The 19,322-nt window shown below is 36.1% G+C and overlaps 2 protein-coding genes across 10 annotated transcripts in view; one reads left to right on the top strand and one right to left on the bottom strand.

Moving 5' to 3' along the window:
* PRICKLE1 (prickle planar cell polarity protein 1) overlaps positions 1-16,519 on the top strand; it is a 107,803-nt gene extending 91,284 nt beyond the window's left edge. For 4 of the 6 annotated variants that reach the window (XM_043494513.1, XM_043494527.1, XM_043494544.1 and 1 more), the window contains 7 exons: positions 7,246-7,428; positions 9,660-9,773; positions 10,561-10,698; positions 11,193-11,396; positions 12,082-12,268; positions 12,425-13,288; positions 14,218-16,519. In XM_043494513.1, the coding sequence (XP_043350448.1) occupies positions 7,297-7,428; positions 9,660-9,773; positions 10,561-10,698; positions 11,193-11,396; positions 12,082-12,268; positions 12,425-13,288; positions 14,218-15,074 (2,496 nt within the window). In that variant the 5' untranslated portion in view covers positions 7,246-7,296 and the 3' untranslated portion in view covers positions 15,075-16,519. Of the gene's footprint in view, positions 1-261; positions 345-7,245; positions 7,429-9,659; positions 9,774-10,560; positions 10,699-11,192; positions 11,397-12,081; positions 12,269-12,424; positions 13,289-14,217 lie in introns of all 6 variants that reach the window. The other 2 variants (XM_043494531.1, XM_043494538.1) reach the window with 2 other exon arrangements.
* The window catches only part of PPHLN1 (periphilin 1), a 182,884-nt gene continuing 165,839 nt past the window's right edge, over positions 2,278-19,322 (bottom strand). For 2 of the 4 annotated variants that reach the window (XM_043494581.1, XM_043494561.1), the window contains exon 10: positions 2,281-3,947. In XM_043494581.1, coding sequence (XP_043350516.1) covers positions 3,651-3,947 — 297 coding nt within the window. In that variant the 3' untranslated portion in view covers positions 2,281-3,650. Of the gene's footprint in view, positions 3,948-19,322 lie in introns of all 4 variants that reach the window. The other 2 variants (XM_043494552.1, XM_043494565.1) reach the window with 2 other exon arrangements.

Consider the following 19,322-nt stretch of genomic DNA (forward strand, 5'->3'; position numbering starts at 1 on the left):
CTGCCTGAAATGCAGGTGGTCCCTCTAAGATTAAAACGATCGTTTTAAGCTAGTCTCCACAATGACTTGGCCTTGAAATAATAGGTTTAAGAGAGGATTTCTTTTGGCAGTGTGTCTGGTATTTAGAGTTGAGCATTGAGAGGGGTCTTGCCTATTGTTTGCTATACATGCTTGTTGCCATGAAATGCAAGTACACTCATGGTTTTAGCTTGTAATTATTAATCCCCTTTTATCATTTTTTAAAAACATGATAATGTGAAGGAACAATCAAGATCAGTTCTTCAGAATTCTTCTTCAGCTGATAGAACATTTGACAGATGAGATGACCTTTTCAAAATGTGCATGTATGTGTATTTAAATTTTCCTCATTAATCTGTGTCAGAATAAACGGGGCTATGTGTGGAATTTTGTTTTTACAACTTGTGACTTCTCGAACACTTTCTTGAAGTATTTTCTCTGGAAACTTGTTTCCAATGAGTGCTGTAAGCTTTAACAAAGAAGAGTGTTGTTCAGGAGCCAACAGGTGATGGGGTGAAACCTGAGTATATGTGTACATTGGAGTAAAGTCTGGCTGCTGTTTCCTACAGTCGTTTAAAATAGAAATTTTAAAAAATCAATAGGAGACTGTAAAGGGCTAGATTTCTTTTCTCTTTTAAAATCTGTGTACCTCATTATGGAAAATAAAGATCTTATTAGAACAGTGCTTCCTAAACTATTGATTCTTGTATAACCACAGCATGCAGTTTGTTTTTATATGGAGCCAAATAAAATAACCCAAATCAGACATTTTGGCAAGGACAATGCTTTGTCCTAGTGTTTCCTCCTTTTGTTAAATTTAAGCAGTCTGTCTTTGCAATATCAGAAGGCATTATTCATGAAAATAAAGCAGTCTGAAATCATGAAAGAAAGTAATGCCAAATTTCCAGTGTGAAAAATTATCTTTATTTTGCCATGTGCGTCAGTATGTGTGTGTGAAAATTACTCAACTCTGCTGTTGGTTGGTGTACATACTTAGATTAGGCATTATTTAGAAAATGTAGAAAACACATCAGCTTGATTTTACTCTAAGGCCTATCAATATATAATAAGCAATAAATACACTGTAGCAGTCTTTGAATTTTGCTGTACATCTTTAACTAATAAAGTACAGTACTGTTTGTTTGATAGTTCACTAGATATTCTGTACATGTAAATAAGTTAAACCTCTGAAGTAGCAGTGGCTGAGTCCTGATAATGCCTAACAATTAGGTTGTAATATTTGGAACTGGGTCCAAATTTCTCTTACTGGGTGCCAAATCTGGTATAAAAAGTTTTGCTAGATTTCAAAAATTAAGTTATTTTTAATGGGGAAGCAGGAAAACAAATTACTCTCGTTGCAGCAGTAAAGTGGGTTTTTCTGGTAATGCTTATACTGTTATTGGAATGTTTTTTGATTGTATTTCTACTACAGACTGCTCCTCTTTAGGGTGAATTATCATATGAGGTAGAATGGTCATCCCATTCACCTGCTTATTTAACATCTAGTCTTAACCCTTTGGGCTGCAGTTGCAGTATATTGTGAATGTGGATGCATGTGATATGCATCTTGTATTCCCTATAGCCTTGTTAACAAGCAGCTTAACAAAAAAGTTGTTAAACAATTTGCCCTGCAGGACAGAGTTAAACAGCAGGGGTTGGGAAAGGAAATGTGTGTCTTACTGGGCTCACAAATCATGACCTCTTCTATCTGATCAGCGGTCACCATAGAACTTATTCAGTGAGCTGGAAATCCTAACATAAGGATTAGTTTCACACTTGGATTTAACAATTCTCTAATATCCTTTCTCTAGGATGTGAATTTTAATATTTTATGTAACAATGGATTTATAATTAGGGATATGGACTCTTCACTCCTAAGAACTCTTTGTATTATTAAGTGACCGTAGATGACAATAGGTTTCACTAGTGTATATCTAACTTTTTTAATCACATTTTTCTTTTACATGGCTAATAATTATGAAGCCACTAGTGAAATATTTTTCTCTTTGTAGATTGTGAAGCTTTATTAGTGAGGGAGTGCTTGTAAATCTTAAAAACAAACTTGCTTTATTCTGTAGATGTCATGTAGTATCCTTTCTCAAAGTTTCAACGAGCTCATCTTAAGATACGTAACCATTTTGAAGCCTTTAGAGTAGCAGCCCTGTTAGTCTGTATTCGCAAAAAGAAAAGGAGTACTTGTGGTACCTTAGAGACTAACAAATTTATTAGAGCATAAGCTTTCGTGAGCTACTTTGAAGAATGAGTACAACTGCAAAAATGTTTTAGCTCTAATCTGTTGCAGTTTTAATTTGCAAACCAATTTACGGACTCTTAGGATTGGGAAAATAATAATTTATAAACAAATAGCGAAAATAGTTCTACAAATACTGATTTTATTTTTAGTTTTCAGGTACTTCAGTTCAAATCAAACATTCAGAAACATAATGGTCACAATCTGGTTCAATTTATGCATAATGTTTTTGGTATTTGGAATGCATCTCTTCCATGTTAATTATCCCAATCTTTCAATGAATGTAGGTTTAAATGGTAATTTATATCTATGTGGGCATGTGAGGTTTGTGGTGCTTCTTCCTTGCCCTTCCTAAAACCAACATATTGATAGCAACCCTGCCCTTTTCTTTTAGTTTAGTTTTTCAATTTCAATTTCCCAGCTAAGGGAAGAAACTCTCTTTCCTTCACTGTCTCCCAAGAGCTGTTTTCAACCTACTTCTTACCCATAAAAGAACTGGAGGTAGAGGGTGTAAGCTTTGAAGTGAATGTATTAAATAATGGGTTTGGTTTTTTTTTTAAATTCCAATGCATGGAAAAATGAGTAGAACTGGAGCTGTTCGCCCAAATGGTTTGGTCTGAAAGGAAACAAGGCTCTGCTTTTCTTCCCCCTAATGTCTTGTCCTCTTTTTGGAATTATATTACTCTGGCATTTATTGGTGCACTTTGTAAATCTTAACATTATCAAGGACAGCAGTTACCTACATAGAAATAGCACTTGACACTTATAATGCCATCTGCAAGGGGCTTTGTAAAATTAACTAGTCCACATAACCTTGTGAAATGAGTGAGTTTATCTTCTCCATTTTGCAGGTGGAACAACTAAGCAAGAGAGGTCGACTTTTTCTGAGGCCACAGGGAATCAGTGTGGTCTTGACTTTCCCAGATTAATAGTTCAAAATTGAGTTTAAACAACTAGTACATGATCAGTTCAGTATCATGTCAGGAAGTCATGGGTATATGGTACTGGGACCAGGGTTTCTTATTACTGACAGTGCTGAACACAACCTCGTCCTTGTCTACAGTGGCCAGTTGGGTGAAACAGTGCTGACCACAACTAATGGGATTGTGAATTCATATTTTAACATGACTATCTTCACTACCAAATGTAAACCTTCTGGTATTCTGCTCAGACTACTAAAACCTCTCACTACAAATCAAAGTCTCCTTTAGTAAAGTGAAAGACTGTTTCTTTGCTCAGGTGTTACTGTCGATTCTTGACTAAGCTGTAAATAATGTAACACTTGAATTTTAAAAGTATTCCATACCTAAATATTGGATATTTACACCTGTTATTGGAACAACCCAGTACTGTAGTTAGGTTTGATTCATACCAGTCTCGCTTATGACACTCTCTCCTTCATAGAATCAGCTGTCCATTCTGAATATGCTTGACATTTTTTGTCCACAGAGTAGGAGGTGGTAGACAGCCCTGATTCACCACCAGGAACAGTTCTGTTGCCTATGACTTGACGGTTAAAAAGAAGAAAACTCTCTTTGCTGCGATGAAGGCATAAGATTTTTTTGTTAATTGGAAAAATAAAAAAAAATTTTATGCCATCAGTCACACTGCAAATGTGACTTCTCTCTCTGGTGGTCTGGCATTCTTTCTCCAGGCTTAATTTATATTCCAAGATAACCTGTGAGGATAGCATAAAACAAGAAGATGTTAAGGATTTTCTGAATCTATTTTGTGATTTTTTTAAACATTGATTTTTATTAAGAAATAATGTGAAGTACAAAGCCATGACTGACTGACTGACTTACAGCTTGTATATCTTTCCAAACTGACAGCAGAAGACATTAAAATGTCCTACGGGTTTTTTGGAGTGGCCTTCTAAAGGAATCACTGATGAACATTAGGCAGATCTCATCTGCTGGCACAAAGCAATCATTTCACCCTTTAGAAGACTGACAACCAGTCTAAGAAAATGTACACGGTAGAGTAGATAAGTACAGATAACTGTATATCTATCTGATCATTGTATGAGAGCCACTAATATTTTGGAGCAGCTACTCATCTTCCCTGTTGTATTTCTGAATCAACAGGATTAGTTACAAAGCTGAATATATCCAATTATTATTCTGGCTTAAGAATGTGAAGGCTAGAACAAAGATACTGTCTGAATTCTTCAGTATACTTGCTGATGTAGTTACTCCTTTCATATGAAACTTACTTTAAGCTTGCTATTCCATGATGGAGTCCAACATTAAAAATAATAATAAAAATAATAAAAAAATAAGTAGTTAAAGGTAGACTCCTTTATTTATGGGGTCACTAAGCAGAATTAAGTTTGACAAACACATTAATGTACATAATAGAGTAACAAGCGAGAAGTAGAAAATATTAGGTGAGACTTCAAGTAGTTAGTGACACTTTAAAAGTATGTTCTATGTCATTTCAAATAAACATCTCACTTAATTTCATTAGTTCTACAGAAGAATATTCTAAAGTAGTGTATATCTAGTACTTGGATCACCTTCTAAAATGACTTGGACTTTAAGTGTGACTCGTAAACATGATACATTATTCTCTCAGCTGAAAATTATTTGGACACACCTATAATTGTGGTAGGGGTCAAGATACGCATCACAGTCCTACTACAACCATAACTAACAATAGCATCTTTTAGTAGCTACCAGAACATTGAGTTCCCAGCTTTATCCTACTCCCTCTTGCCTGTTGCTTTATGGGAATAGGAAGAGATCTTGGCTATGTCTACACTACATAATTTACAGCGGCACAGCTGAACTGTTGTAGTGCTTCTGGTGAAGATACTCTAACATAGGGGTTCTCAAACTGGGGGTCAGGACCCCTTGGGGTCTTGAGCTATGAGCCTCCACCTCAAACCCTGCTTTGCCTTCAGTATTTATAATGGAGTTAAATATATTAAAGTGGTTTTAATTTATAAGGGGGGGGAGGGTCGTACTCAGAGACTTGCTATGTGAAAGGGGTCACCAGTACAAAAGTTTGAGAATCACTGCTCTAAGACGACAGGACTGCCAACTTAATAAATTCTGCCTCTGCAAGAGGTGGTAGCTATGTTGGCAGAAGCTCTCCCATCAACATAGCACCATCTACACCGATGCTTAGGTCAGTATAACCTATGTCCCTCAGGGGTGTGGATTATTCACACCCCCGAGTGACATAAATTATACTGAAGTAATTTGTAGTATTGACATAGCCTTAGATCTAAAATGAGATTACTGCTCTTGTTGTATTGGATGATTTTATTTCCACTAACATGATAAAGGAATTTCCTTTGTATCGACAAATTATCTCCTCTGTATCTGCTTTCAAAGGAAATTAGTTTATAGATAAACATCTTATCTATGTATTGATATCCAAAGTGAACTTTGAGACCTACCTACTGATCATATTTATAAATTACTTATTGAATAGATGATCACTTCTTTTAGCAACAGTAATATCCAAGACAATATAATATCCACACTAAATTGCTTCTGACTTTCATTAACCCTTCCTAGTAATTGAGGATGAAATGAATGCACTGATGTTCATAAAGTGTTTTTTTGTTTTTTTGTTTTTTTTTTTTTACTACATTGAAGACATGAATGATCTGCACCTGTTTTAAAATGACTTGTTTAAAAGGTCACAAACTCTAAACAGTAGAAGAGGAAATGAGGTCATCTTTACTTTTGTTAAGGGTGAAGTAAAGTCAAATTTATTGGTTGGTTGTGCTAATCTCTGCCTTCTGGCATGCATGCGGTTTAACATACTGCACAAAATAGCAAATGTAGAGGTTTTCCTTCATGTTAACACTTACCTTTCTTTATAATAAGCACGGATATAACTTAATTTTAGTTTTACTTTATTCAGGTTTACTAAGTTTACCACTTAAATAAATCCCTAAAATTTTATTTCAGTTTTTGTTGAACATCCAACATGCTTTGTTAAAATATGCAGTTCTTACAGTGGCTTGGATAGGAGATCTACTGTTGTACTTAGAATAATGAGTTATGATGTAAGCAATCTTTATTACACTGCTGCTGTGCACTATAATAATAGTCTGGCATCTCTAAAAATTTTTTTCAGGGTTTATAATTATTATTCTAACTCGTAGTGGGCTAAAACTGGTGGATAAATTCTCAAGGCATGTGTAAACTTCATTGTTCATGATTTTTGTTTTGGAAGCTTTTAGTATTGTAAAAATACAAAATGGAATAGTCAGTTTCATCTTTTTTTTGTGAGGGTAGAAAGTATGGACTAGCTCAACAATGGCTTAAGGTAAATGTGTATCTTAAAAAAAAAAAAAGATACATAGTGATTAAATGGTGTCTCCTGCCATTTACGCTAAATGCTTGAAGGAGGAAAACTGACATACTGTACCTAAGGCATTGTCTACCATGAGAATTTAAGTCTTTCTTCCACCACTGATCTAGCACTGGTACAACTTCATTGATATTGGCAATAGTGGGACTGGCAATGTGTCCAGCCACAGGTATTATACTGCTGTGATGTTTAGACCTGATTTGAGAGAGGTTACATACCATGCTGGTAACATTTTCTATGGATGATCTAGCATCAGTGGAGTTGCATCAGCACGAATGCCAATGATAAGAGAGTTGCCTGAAATTCTGAATGTAAATGCAGTTTAATTGTGCAATGCTATACTGTTGGAGGAAATGTCTTCTTAATCCCAGGTGGTCAGGATGATTGTCCTGCCAAGACACTAATTAATTTTTACTAAAGATCAGTGTTTCATGCTATGCATATAATCCAAACTCCTAGTGACGTATCAATAAAAGCATCTACCCTTCAATGATGTATTTTAAGAAACAGTCACTTTGCAGTCATTTTGCCACAATAGTATTTCAGATACTTAACTTGGTTGATGCCCTTCTACCTCCACCCCAAGATCACTTCCATGAGGCTTTTCCTGTTTTGTTAACTCTTTTGTAATCTCATCTTTCCAGAACAGTTTCTTGATGAACTGCAACTGAATAGCTGACACTGCATACTACACTATGCCTTTGGAGATGGAGCCAAAAGTTAGCAATCTTACCTTTGGGTGTCAACGAAGCTCAACATCCGATGACGACTCTGGCTGTGCCTTGGAAGAATATACCTGGGTCCCGCCAGGTCTTAGACCAGAACAGGTAGGAACTGAGACTCTTATTTTTAAAATTAATCAAAATAGCCATAATTTCTTACTAAATATCACGTGTTGCCACTGATAAACTTGTTTTGCTTCCTAATAAGAGGCAAGTTAAGTGTGCTTTAGCAGATTTTTTTTTTTTTCCTAATGACCTATCTTAATGGAGAGAGAGCTTAAACAGCTTTGGTTATTGGGGAGCCTATATTAAAAGAAAATAATCACTGGACACTTTTATAATAGAAATAATATACTTTCCAATGCTTTATTTTTCTAAATAAGTAAACATTTGACATGTGTGTGAAATGGATGTTTCTTTAAATATGATGTATTTAAATGAAACTATTTCTGATACTGCTTTAAAATTGTTTAAACTGAACATATTGCCACTTATTCATGCAGTGATTTCCCTCTTGCATGCTGTCTGGGATTAACTTTTACAGTTGGAGGGAAGAGGAGTTTAGGACTGTTCCATTTTTTGTTTTACACAGTTGTTTTTCCTCAACTAAACTGCCTAAAACTGAAAATGAAACTTTTCTAAGTATAATAATGGTAATGGAAATAGGACAGTGACACTACTTGCTAAGGGAGCAAGTTGCTACATTGATCAAATGTTCAAAAATAGGTTCTTAAATAAAATTCTAGTTAAAAAAGATCCAGCAACAGTACTGCAGGATCTGGTATAGATGATTCATAAGGTGTTTGACCAGCACTGAGTTCTCTTATTCCTGTATACATGGGTAAGGCAACTACTAGACTATGTGTAACATGTCAAAGGAGCTGAGCATCTCTAGTTCAGGTGGCCTGCTGATGTATGCAGGAGCAAAAGATCTACTTTTTGTTTTCCAGAGACTCTCTTCATGATTAAATTAAGAACAAGCCAACAAGAGCCATATATGATGCACCATCTTTAAGGAAGATCCTTTTATCATACACTAGAGTTAGACAACCTTGAGGGACATGGGGAAGGGAGAACAACTAGCTAACAGCTACTTTAAACTCTTAAGGGAAGTGCAGCAGAAATCACTCATTCTAGGTACCATCGGCTTAAAGATATTTTCACACAGATGACAACATCAGTGGCATTTTGATTAGTATTATGAGAGACATGGGCATAGAGCAAACTACCCCTAGAAGTTTCCTTCTTACTGCATGTTCTGCTTTGTTCTTTGTAAATAAACTCTGTTGGTTAGTGGACTTTAAGTAGACTTAACTGAACATTGATGTTCAGTTCTGTGTCAAAACCTTAACAGTGATTTGTATTACTTTTTCCACTTAACTTGATTGAGGAAGTAGTGATTCTTTTTTCATTTGTCTTAACTAAAACACCTAGTAAGTGATTGACCAAAGCATCATTTAAATACAGATAGCAGGTAACAGATTGTCTGCAACAATCAAATCTTATTTACAGCCTCAGGCCTTGTGACAAGCTGGAAACTGCACAGGAAAAAATAATAAATCTGTAGCTGCTCCACAAAAATATTTTTTGCCATTGGGCTTTGTCATAGCATTCTTTAATTTTCCTGTCATAAGTTTCTTCTGATAAGATGAAATAAAGACAAGCCTGAGAAGACTTTCAAGAAGGCATAGTGTGTTTTGCTTTCCTGGTCAAACGCAAAAACCCTATGAAAATTTCAAAGTGAATGCATCTGGTTGAAATGTGGCTGGATCCAACCTTCTCCTCCCAATAGAGAGATTATTTTAGCTTCTTACCAAAAGCTCACATGGTAGCAATGAAAGCTGATGCTTGTGAAGATCCTGATCAGCAGGAGATTACAAAACAGCTTTTGTCTCAGCAATGTATAAAATGCACAGAGCAAATTTAATTTGTTTATGTAGTAGTTGTTTTTAGTACAGCTTCACACATTGTGTGGTAAATTGCAGAGGGAAATTTGGAATTTCAGCAGGCTTGCTGACTAACCCTAAAGGGGGTGGAAATAATGATAGCATTAAATGTGCATAATTTATGATACCCGTAATTGTCACTGCAAATTGCATTCCAGTAAAGCAATTCAGCAGCTGGGCACTAGTTGTAGCAGAGACAATCCAGTGCTGCTGTGTTAGCTCATCTGGTCCTCATATTACCTAGAGGAATGCAAATGCTGTCACAGATCTAATGTAGCATATCTTAGTTCCTTTGTAAATGAGACTTAAGATAAGGCACTGGTTGAAGGACATTTACAATGTTCGCGTCGTGTACCCCTTTGGTCTTAATTCTTAATACCTCCTATTCAGGTACAGCTATACTTTGCCTGTTTGCCGGAGGAGAAAATTCCTTACATTAACAGCCCTGGAGAAAAACATAGAATTAAACAGCTTCTGTACCAGTTGCCACCCCATGATAATGAGGTAATTATGTGGCCATGTATCCATTAACTATATGCTTCTTTAAGAAGGAAGAATGATCTTCTGTGGACATGTTACATGTCTAAAATGTCACATGCAATGGCATCTAACCCATAAAGATAGCATAGTGTGTACATTGTCAAATCCATTGTTTAGCTGTCCATTTCAGTTGTATTCAGATAAGAGCTGGCTAGGAGGTCATTGCTTTCTCTTGTTAAGAAGGTGGGTAGTCAAGTGCAATAAACTGAACACAAGTTGGTTTTATAGTGTTTGCAACCACCCACCAATTACCAGGAACCCCTACACATTTCTGAGATTTCATTGTAATAGAAAGGATGCTTTGTGGCAGTAAAAGGTTTGAAGCTTAGACATGATTCTGTGCATTGTAGGATACAAGTGAAAGTAACAAACATTTTTGTAAAAAGGAGTCAGTGCTTAAGTTCTTGTGTATACTGCAATATACATTGTTTATGGTCTGTAAATCCAAAAACCATACATCCAAACACATTAACAAATTTCATTTGGCAGCAATTCTATTTTTAGATAACAGTAGTTTAGCACACTATTGATTTGCTTATAATACTTTTACAAAGAATTCACATAAACGTATCTGGTGTTGTAACATGTGGAGGAGTTAAAATATATATTGTAGGAAATATAAAGCATGTGAGAAATCTTAGGAAGGAATTGAACCGAGATGTTGATATTTTATAACATATTTTAGTTACTACCGAGAAGTAAATAACCAGTAGCTTGGTGTCTAAAGCATGTACTTTCTCTTCTGCTGAAGGTGAGATATTGTCAATCTTTAAGTGAAGAAGAGAAGAAGGAACTACAGATGTTTAGCGCTCAGCGTAAGAAGGAGGCATTGGGACGAGGAACTATTAAACTGCTCTCAAGAGCAGTAATGCATGCAGTTTGTGAACAGGTAACCTTTTGGCAATAGCACTGAAACTAGCTGCACCAACACTGTAGACCTTACATGTTTGTTGATGCTACATATAGGCTCTTGTCTGTCTGCGTTTGTACTCAGTAATACTGATAAAATTCCACATAGGAAGAGAGAAGATAATGGTTTATTTTTTTAAAAAGTTAGATTTAATGCTTTGGTGTGGATATACCAAACAATTTTAAGAGTAGGCAAGTCAAATTGTAGCCAGCTGGCTGTTGTACTAAATTTATACCTGTTTAATACACAGAAGACCAAGTGTTTTAAAAACACCAAGTAAGTGCATATGAGTAAAATTTAGTTCTGCATCAGAATTGTGTACAATCCAGAATTATTAGAATTGCCCCTTTTGCTATATTCAATGGAATGAGAACTTTAACACTGTATTGGACTCGGTGTTTTGGTTTAACTAAAACAACAAAGGCTGGTATTCCTGCAATGGAAGCGTATTAACTTTTTTTGGTTGTTACTAGTGTGGTACAAAAGTAAATGGAGGTGAAATTGCAGTGTTTGCTTCAAGAGCTGGACCTGGAGTGTGCTGGCATCCATCATGTTTTGTGTGCTCTACATGTAATGAGCTTCTTGTCGACCTAATCTACTTCTACCAAGATGGAAAAATTCACTGTGGTAGACACCATGCTGAACTTCTCAAACCCCGTTGCTCAGCATGTGATGAGGTAAATAACACTTTTCTACTAAACCCATGCTGCCACAGAACCCACCATTAATAGGATAAAATTGTCATGTCACTTGCTCAATTAAACAAACAACTTTTGAATACTAATATGTCCCCTTTGGCAACAAAGACTGTATCCTAATATCACATATGTAGACGTGAACAACTCCTCCATTCTCCAAACATATCTTGTAAAATCAGATACTGGACAAGTGTGATGTAGCTGCTTTTACAAGATGCACATCTGTGTATCTGAGATTAGAATTGAAACCTAAAGACTGAGTTACAAGAAAAACTTTTACACATTCCAGAATAATGGTTTTCTTATTGCTGACCTTATTAGACATACCTCAGATACTTGGAAACATCTGTCTTATGCTCTAATTTTAGTTACTTTTATGACAACTGACCACCTTTTTAAAAATGTATATCCATTTTACTTAGCAAATGTGACAGCCTTCTGTCTTAGCTATGCTGCTACAGGTAATCTTGTATTTTTAAATTATTTAAACTGATTAGTTAATACATCAGATTCACAGTACTGCTGAATTAATATGTAGTTCTTTAAATGTAATTGGTGGTCTGTTAACTGTACCAAGGGAATAATTTCCTTTTTCACATGCAGTTTTTGTGGCTCCAACAAGCACTATTAATGCTTGTCTACAAATTTACTTTTATTTTTTAAGATCATCTTTGCTGATGAGTGCACAGAAGCTGAAGGTCGCCATTGGCATATGAAGCATTTTTGTTGCCTTGAGTGTGAAACTATCCTTGGTGGACAGAGATACATTATGAAGGATGGGCGTCCATTCTGCTGTGGGTGTTTTGAATCTCTCTATGCTGAGTACTGTGAGACCTGTGGGGAACACATAGGTAAATATATCCTTCTTAAGTTTTAACATTTTACAAAGGTGGTGAGTATTGAATAAACACGATAATTCACAAGCCAAAAAAGCTTCAGGTTTTTCATGTGTAACTTTTAACTATTTTAGCCATAAACTAAACAGTCCCTCTTTGACTCTTTACTAGGTGTTGACCATGCTCAGATGACCTATGATGGACAGCACTGGCACGCTACGGAGACTTGCTTTTCTTGTGCTCAGTGCAAAGCCTCTCTGCTGGGTTGTCCTTTTCTTCCCAAGCAAGGACAGATTTACTGTTCAAAAACTTGTAGTTTGGGAGAAGACGTTCATGCCTCTGACTCATCTGATTCTGCATTTCAGTCTGCACGATCAAGAGACTCCAGAAGAAGTGTTCGTATGGGAAAAAGCAGCCGGTCAGCTGACCAGTGCAGACAGTCTCTCCTACTGTCACCAGCACTGAATTACAAATTCCCTGGTCTTTCTAGCAATGCTGATGATACTCTTTCTCGCAAGATGGATGACTTAAGCCTTTCAAGGCAAGGAGCAAGCTTTGCGAATGAAGATTTTTGGAAAGGAAGATTAGAGCAGGAAATGCCCGAAGACCCTGAAGAGTGGGCTGAGCATGAAGACTACATGACTCAACTCCTCCTAAAATTTGGTGATAAAGGCCTCTTTCAGCAACCCACTGAAGTAGATGTTACATCAAATGAACACTGGATTTCTGATAATATTATTAAAAGCAAGTTGGATTTGAAAAAAAATAATCAAAGCCTGGCAAGTAAAAAATATCAGGCAGATATGTATTGGGCCCAGTCACAAGATGGTTTAGGTGATTCTGCATATGGCAGCCATCCAGGCCCTGCCAGCAGCAGAAAAATCCAAGAGTTAGATATGGAACATGTGGCTTCCGGATACAAACATGACCAAACACAATGGTATGAAGGTTCATTGGAATGTTTGTCTGATCTGAAACAACAAGAGCAAAGTGTTCGAGATTCAATGGATTCCTTGGCTTTGTCTAACATCACAGGTAATTGATAGGTATAAGGAAAAGTAAGCAATTTCTTAGAATTTTTTTTTTAAATCCCAAATTAGTAATAATGTATGTGAAGACTTCAGGGAAGAATTTGACCCTTAACTATCTTTTTTTAATTGAAGTACACACTTCCAGCCTCCCCTGAAGAAAGAGTGCCACATAGGTATCTAAGGGCAGAATCTGGCTATTCTATTTCCTCCTTTATTATAAAAAAATAAACACTTCAGTCTATAAATGATGTACTAAAGGTTAATTGCAAATAATTTTAAATTGGGTTTATTTCATGTTTTACTTCTATATGTATTGAGAATGTTTGAGTGGATGGATGGTGGCCTTTTTAAAAAAAAAAAATGACATTTCTGAATGTTAGTTTTACACTGTAAACACAAGGCCATTCTGCCCACTCCTCGCAACCTATTTTACCTTAGAAATATCCAGATTGTTACATTTGGTATTCCCTGACTTTGTTGGAGGAATTCCTGGAAACATGGAATGTGTATTGTCAACCCTAAGCAAGTGGTGTGGGATGTTGAATCTTGAAGACACTTTTATTTAAAAAAAAAAAAAGTTTACTAGGCATTGGAATTCAATAGATGTTTTGAACAGCCTAATTAAAAATTCCTTTCACTCTTGATATCCTAATGTTGCTAGTTTTCTACTAACCATATTTAAGACTTGAATTGTTTAATGTAAATTAAAAAAAAAAAAAGAAAAAAGGACTTTTCAGGCTGCCTTTATACATCTCAAAGAAACAAATGGCACAAAACTTTAAAGTAAAAAAAAAAGTTCATCCTTTAAGACAAAGAATCAGTGATAAGCCATGTTTACTCCATAAACTTTATTAGAAGTTTAATATTTTGAGTCAACACGCTTCATTACAACTTCACAGATTACCTTAACTGATTTTTTTTTTCCCTCCTTAGGGGCCTCAGTGGATGGAGAAAGCAAATCAAGACCATCTTTTTATTCTTTGCAAACTTTCCAGGAGCTGGAGGCAGAGGACTGTGAGAAAATGAGCAATATGGGAACTCTAAATTCTTCAATGCTCCACAGGAGTGCAGAGTCTTTAAAGAGTTTAAGTTCAGAGTTGTGTCAAGAAAAGGTGTTGCCAGAAGAAAAGCCAGCACACATGCCTGTACTTAGAAGATCCAAATCTCAGTCTAGACCACAACAAGTAAAGTTTTCAGATGATGTTATTGACAATGGGGATTATGGGAGTGTTGAAATTCGCCAACCTCCAATGAGTGAAAGGACTCGTAGGCGTGTGTTTCATTTTGAAGAACGTGGGAATCGGCACCAGCATCGTCGCAGGAGAAGTAGGAAGTCTCGATCAGACAATACACTTCATTTAACTACAGAAAGAAGATGTTCTCCAAAAGAGAGACTTCACTTTTACTCGCCTCAGGATTATGGCAAATTTATCCAAAATAAAAGCCCTCATGAGGTTCAAGCATACATTCAAAACACAGAACTCTATGGACAGTATACCCATGCTACATCTGATTATGCACTGCAGAACCAGGCAGTTGATAAATTTTTTGGACTGTATGGTGAGGAAGAAGACTCATGGTGTTCAACTTCATCATCATCATCTGATTCTGAAGAGGAAGGATATTTTCTTGGACAGCCAATTCCACAGCCACGATCACTGAGATATCCATACTACACAGATGACCTTTCCAGTCCAAGCACTGCATTGGCCAGTTCTCAGTTTGGGCAAAGGACAACCAAATCAAAGAAGAAAAAAGGACACAAAGGCAAAAACTGTATAATTTCTTAACCCATTAAGTCTAACAGCTGTGAAGACACATTCATATAAACTTTGTAGCTATAGTCTGTAAATGATAACCCTACTGATGTTTACAGTGTAAAACTAACATTCAGAAATGTCATTTCTCCCAATTATCAGATATTGCCAAGTTTTCATAATATATGCTGTGGTTATCAAAATATTGTAGTTTTACTTCCTTACTACAGTTTACAGTCTTTCATACAGACTTTGTGTAGACATTAACATTCTTTTGGACTTTCATCCCTGTTTAAACATATGAGAGGGTGCAATAATAGTGAATTGAAAATAAAAAATGCTTGTCCTTCACTGTTGCTTTACATAATTGGATAACCGCAATATCTTTGTTTTTACCTTTAGAAAGGAAAAGGGAGGGTGTTGTGGTGTGTTCCTTCCCTGCAACCTCCCATTTTCATTAGAACAATCACAGCCTGGCTTGCCTTTTTTTACACATCAAACTGGAGTTTTAATCTATAGCTTTTATTTTATTTGAACCCTGCTCTGCAGCTTTCACATTCTTCTTTTGTGTGCGTCTGCCCTCCAAAGGAACCTCCAGTAAAAAGAGGCAAATAAGAAAATGACATTTCAAATATCTGCAGCCATCATCATATCATACAGAAGCAGTAAATGGCCAAGACTTCTTTAAAAGATTAAGAATTCCAGGCACCCTTTCAATGCAACTTTTTATTAACTAAGGTAATCAAGATTCAGCTGGTTTAGAACTTGACTGGCATTGTTTCACTGTGGGACATACACATAGCTATAACTGGCATTTTAATACAGAGTATGGTTTTCCTTAAAAACATCCTTTTTAAAAAAAAAAACAGGGGTGGGCGGAGAATGATATCCTAACACTGGAAGCCCTCACACATGCAAGTAACTTCTTTTTAGTCAATGAAACTACTTTATGTAAAGAATACCTGCAAAAGGGTTGAAAGGATTAGGTCCATATTTGTATCTTTTGGAACTCATTAGTCCAGATTTTAAATGTATTATTAGCTGCAATTATAAATTGAACACATTGATATTTATAATGTAGTATTCCATAGACTAAAATGTATTCATAATTTAACAGTGAAAATATTAATGTACATATTGTACAGTTAAGATTTAAAAACGGATTATTTTTATATCCCTGAATTCCAAAAAGTTCATTATAATACAAAACTAGATTTAACAGCAGCATTATGGATGAAAAGATTGTATTTTAGTCAAAGGTTTACATTTAGAAACATTCAAAATTTTATTACTTAGTAAGCCAAAGCTTAATTTTCTCTTCTAGATATTAAAAGCTCTGTATGCATGGCAGGGCTGTGTAAATGCTTTCTGAACTATGGCCCTTGTAATCTAAAAAATGTTTATTTATGGGTCAAGCAAAATGTAAACTGTATAAATGTAAAAAACCACACAAACCTGGAATATATTAGTACAACAAATATGCAACTTCTGTGGATTTTTTTATAACCTTTGTTATTGCCCTACATTAGAGAACAGTTAATGTTGGGGTTGTGTATGGAACAGGAATGGCACAAAACTTTAAACAGCTGCTTCTTTCCATCAGTGAATTTTAAATGTACTGTATGTAGGAAGTCTCAATTTCTGCCCTTCAGCTAGCGTGTATATCAAAAGCAATTTTGATTTAGTTATAATAAACATATATACCTCTTACAATGTGGCATGCCTTAATCACAGGCGGAAGTTTTTGTTGTTGTTATATGAGACAAAGGGTAACAAGGAAACATTCTACAAATACATTAAAAGCAAGACGAAGACCAAGGACAGGGTAGGCCTGTTACTCAGTGGGGTGGGGGGGATAATAACAGAAAATGTGGAAATGGCAGAGGTGCTTAATGACTTTTTTGTTTCAGTTTTCACCAAGAAGGTCAGTGGTAAATGGATGTCTAACGTAGTGAATGAAAGTGAAAATGAGGCAGGATTAGAAGAGGCTAAAATAGGGAAAGAACAAATTAAAAATTACTTAGACAAATTAGATGTCTTCAAGGCACCAGGGCCTGATGAAATGCATCCTAAAATACTCAAAGGAGCTGACTGAGGAGATATCTGAGCCATTAGCGATTATCTTTGAAAAGTCATAGAAGATGGGAGACATTCTAGAAGACTGGAAAAGGACAAATAGAGTGCCAATCTATAAAAAGGGAAATCAGGACAACCTGGGGAATTACAGACCAGTCAGTCATCTTAACTTCTGTACCCGAAAAGATAATGGAGCCAATAATTAAGCAATCAGTTTGCAAACATCTAGAAGATAATAAGGTGATAAGTAATAACATAGATTTGTCAAAAACAAATTGTGTCAAACCAACCCGAGAGCTTTCTTTGAAATGGTAACAACTGGATGTGGGGAAGCGGTAGACGTGGTATATCTTGATTTTTAGAAACGCTTCTGATACTGTTCCACATGAGCCTCTCATAAATAAACTAGGGAAATACAACCTAGATGGAGCTACTATAAGGTGGGTGCAAAAATGGTTGGAAAACCATTCGCAGAGAGTCATTATCAATGGTTCCGAGTCATAATGGAAGGGCATAACGAGTCAGGTCCCACAGGGATCGGGTCTGGGTCTGGGTCTGTTCAATATCTTCATCAATGATTTAGATAAAGGCATAGAGAGTACAGTTCTAAAGTTTATGGATGATACCAAGCTGGGAGGGGTTGCAAGTGCTTTGGAGGATAGGATTAAAATTTAAAATGATCTGGACAAACTGGAGAAATAAAGTAAATAGGATGAAATTCAATAAGAACAAATGCAAAGTGTTCCTACCGAAGTGGAGTAATCAGTTGCACACATACAAAATGGGAAATGACTGCCAAGGACTATTGTGGAAAGGGATTCTAGGGGTCATAGTGGACCACAAGATAAATGAGTCAACGGTGTAATGCTGTTGCAAAAAAAGCTAATCATTCTGGGATATATTAGCAGGAGTGTTGTAAGCAAGACAGGGGAAGCAATTCTTCTGCTCTGCTACGGTCTGATTAGGCCTCAACTGGAGTATTGTGTCCAGTTCTGGACACCACATTTCAAGAAGGATGTGGACATACTGGAGAGGGTCTAGAGAAGAGCAACAAAAATGATTAAAGGTCTAGAAAACATGACCTATGAGGGAAAATTGAAAAAATTGTGTTTTGTTTAGTCTGGAAAAGAACACAGAGGGGACAAAAGAGTTTTCAAGTATGTAAAAGGTGGTTACAAGGAAGAGGAAGAAAAATTGTTTTTCTTAACCTCTGAGGGGAAAGACAAGTAGTAATGGGCTTAAATTGCAGCAAGGGTGGTTTAGGTTGGACATTAGGAAAAACCTCCTGTCAAGGTGGTTAAGCACTGGAATAAATTGCCTAGGGAGGTTGTGGAATCTCCATCATTGGAGTTTTTTAAGAGCAGGTTAGACAAACACCTCTCAGGAATGGTCTAGATAATTAGTCCTGCCACAAGTGGAGGGGACTGGACTACATGACCTCTCAAGGTCCCTTCCAGTTCTATGATGCAATGTGTAAATACTGAAATTTGCTAGCAAAAAATATAATTAAAGTTATACATAAAATGCCAATGCCTATGGGTTTGACTACCTCACCAAACTTAATTAAATAATAAAATAGAGCAGGTGCTCTTATACAATATCCCTAAAAATGTGGCATATTGAAAACTAGAACCAGTCTTGCACTTTTTCTGAGGATATGAAAGAACATTGATTTTCAAAAGAGTTAAGCAAATTATTTGACAATTAGGAGTACAATGGGGTGGTCATCTAGGCAACCATTTGTGTTGCATGAGTCTGAGACTCCCATACTGCAAGCAAATGCATTGCTACTTTAACCAAACAGCTAGAGTCCAAGCAGTGAACATTTTTGGTTTACATCTTTTGCAGACTGAAACAAAGACACTAACAGAGCTACACAATTCATAGGAATGACAAAGTAGGTCACGCTGGTGGGGAAGTGGCACTGTATGTGGAAAAATATAGTTCAATATAGTAAAATTCTTAAATGACTCAAACTACCATAGAATCTCTATGAAGATAAATTCCATGCTTTAATTTTTAAGAGTATAGCTGTAGGAATGTACTGGCAATTACAAGACAGTGAGCCTAACTTCAGTAATTTGTTGAAACTACTGTAAAGAATGTAAAGGGAAATCATGCCTAATCTAGATTTCCTGAAGGTGTCAACAAGTGTGTACAAGAGTGATCCAGTGGATATAGTGAACTTAGACTTTCAAAAAGCTT

This window comes from Dermochelys coriacea, chromosome 1 (genome assembly GCF_009764565.3).
Source record: "Dermochelys coriacea isolate rDerCor1 chromosome 1, rDerCor1.pri.v4, whole genome shotgun sequence".
In the NCBI taxonomy this organism is placed as follows: Eukaryota; Metazoa; Chordata; order Testudines; family Dermochelyidae; genus Dermochelys; species Dermochelys coriacea.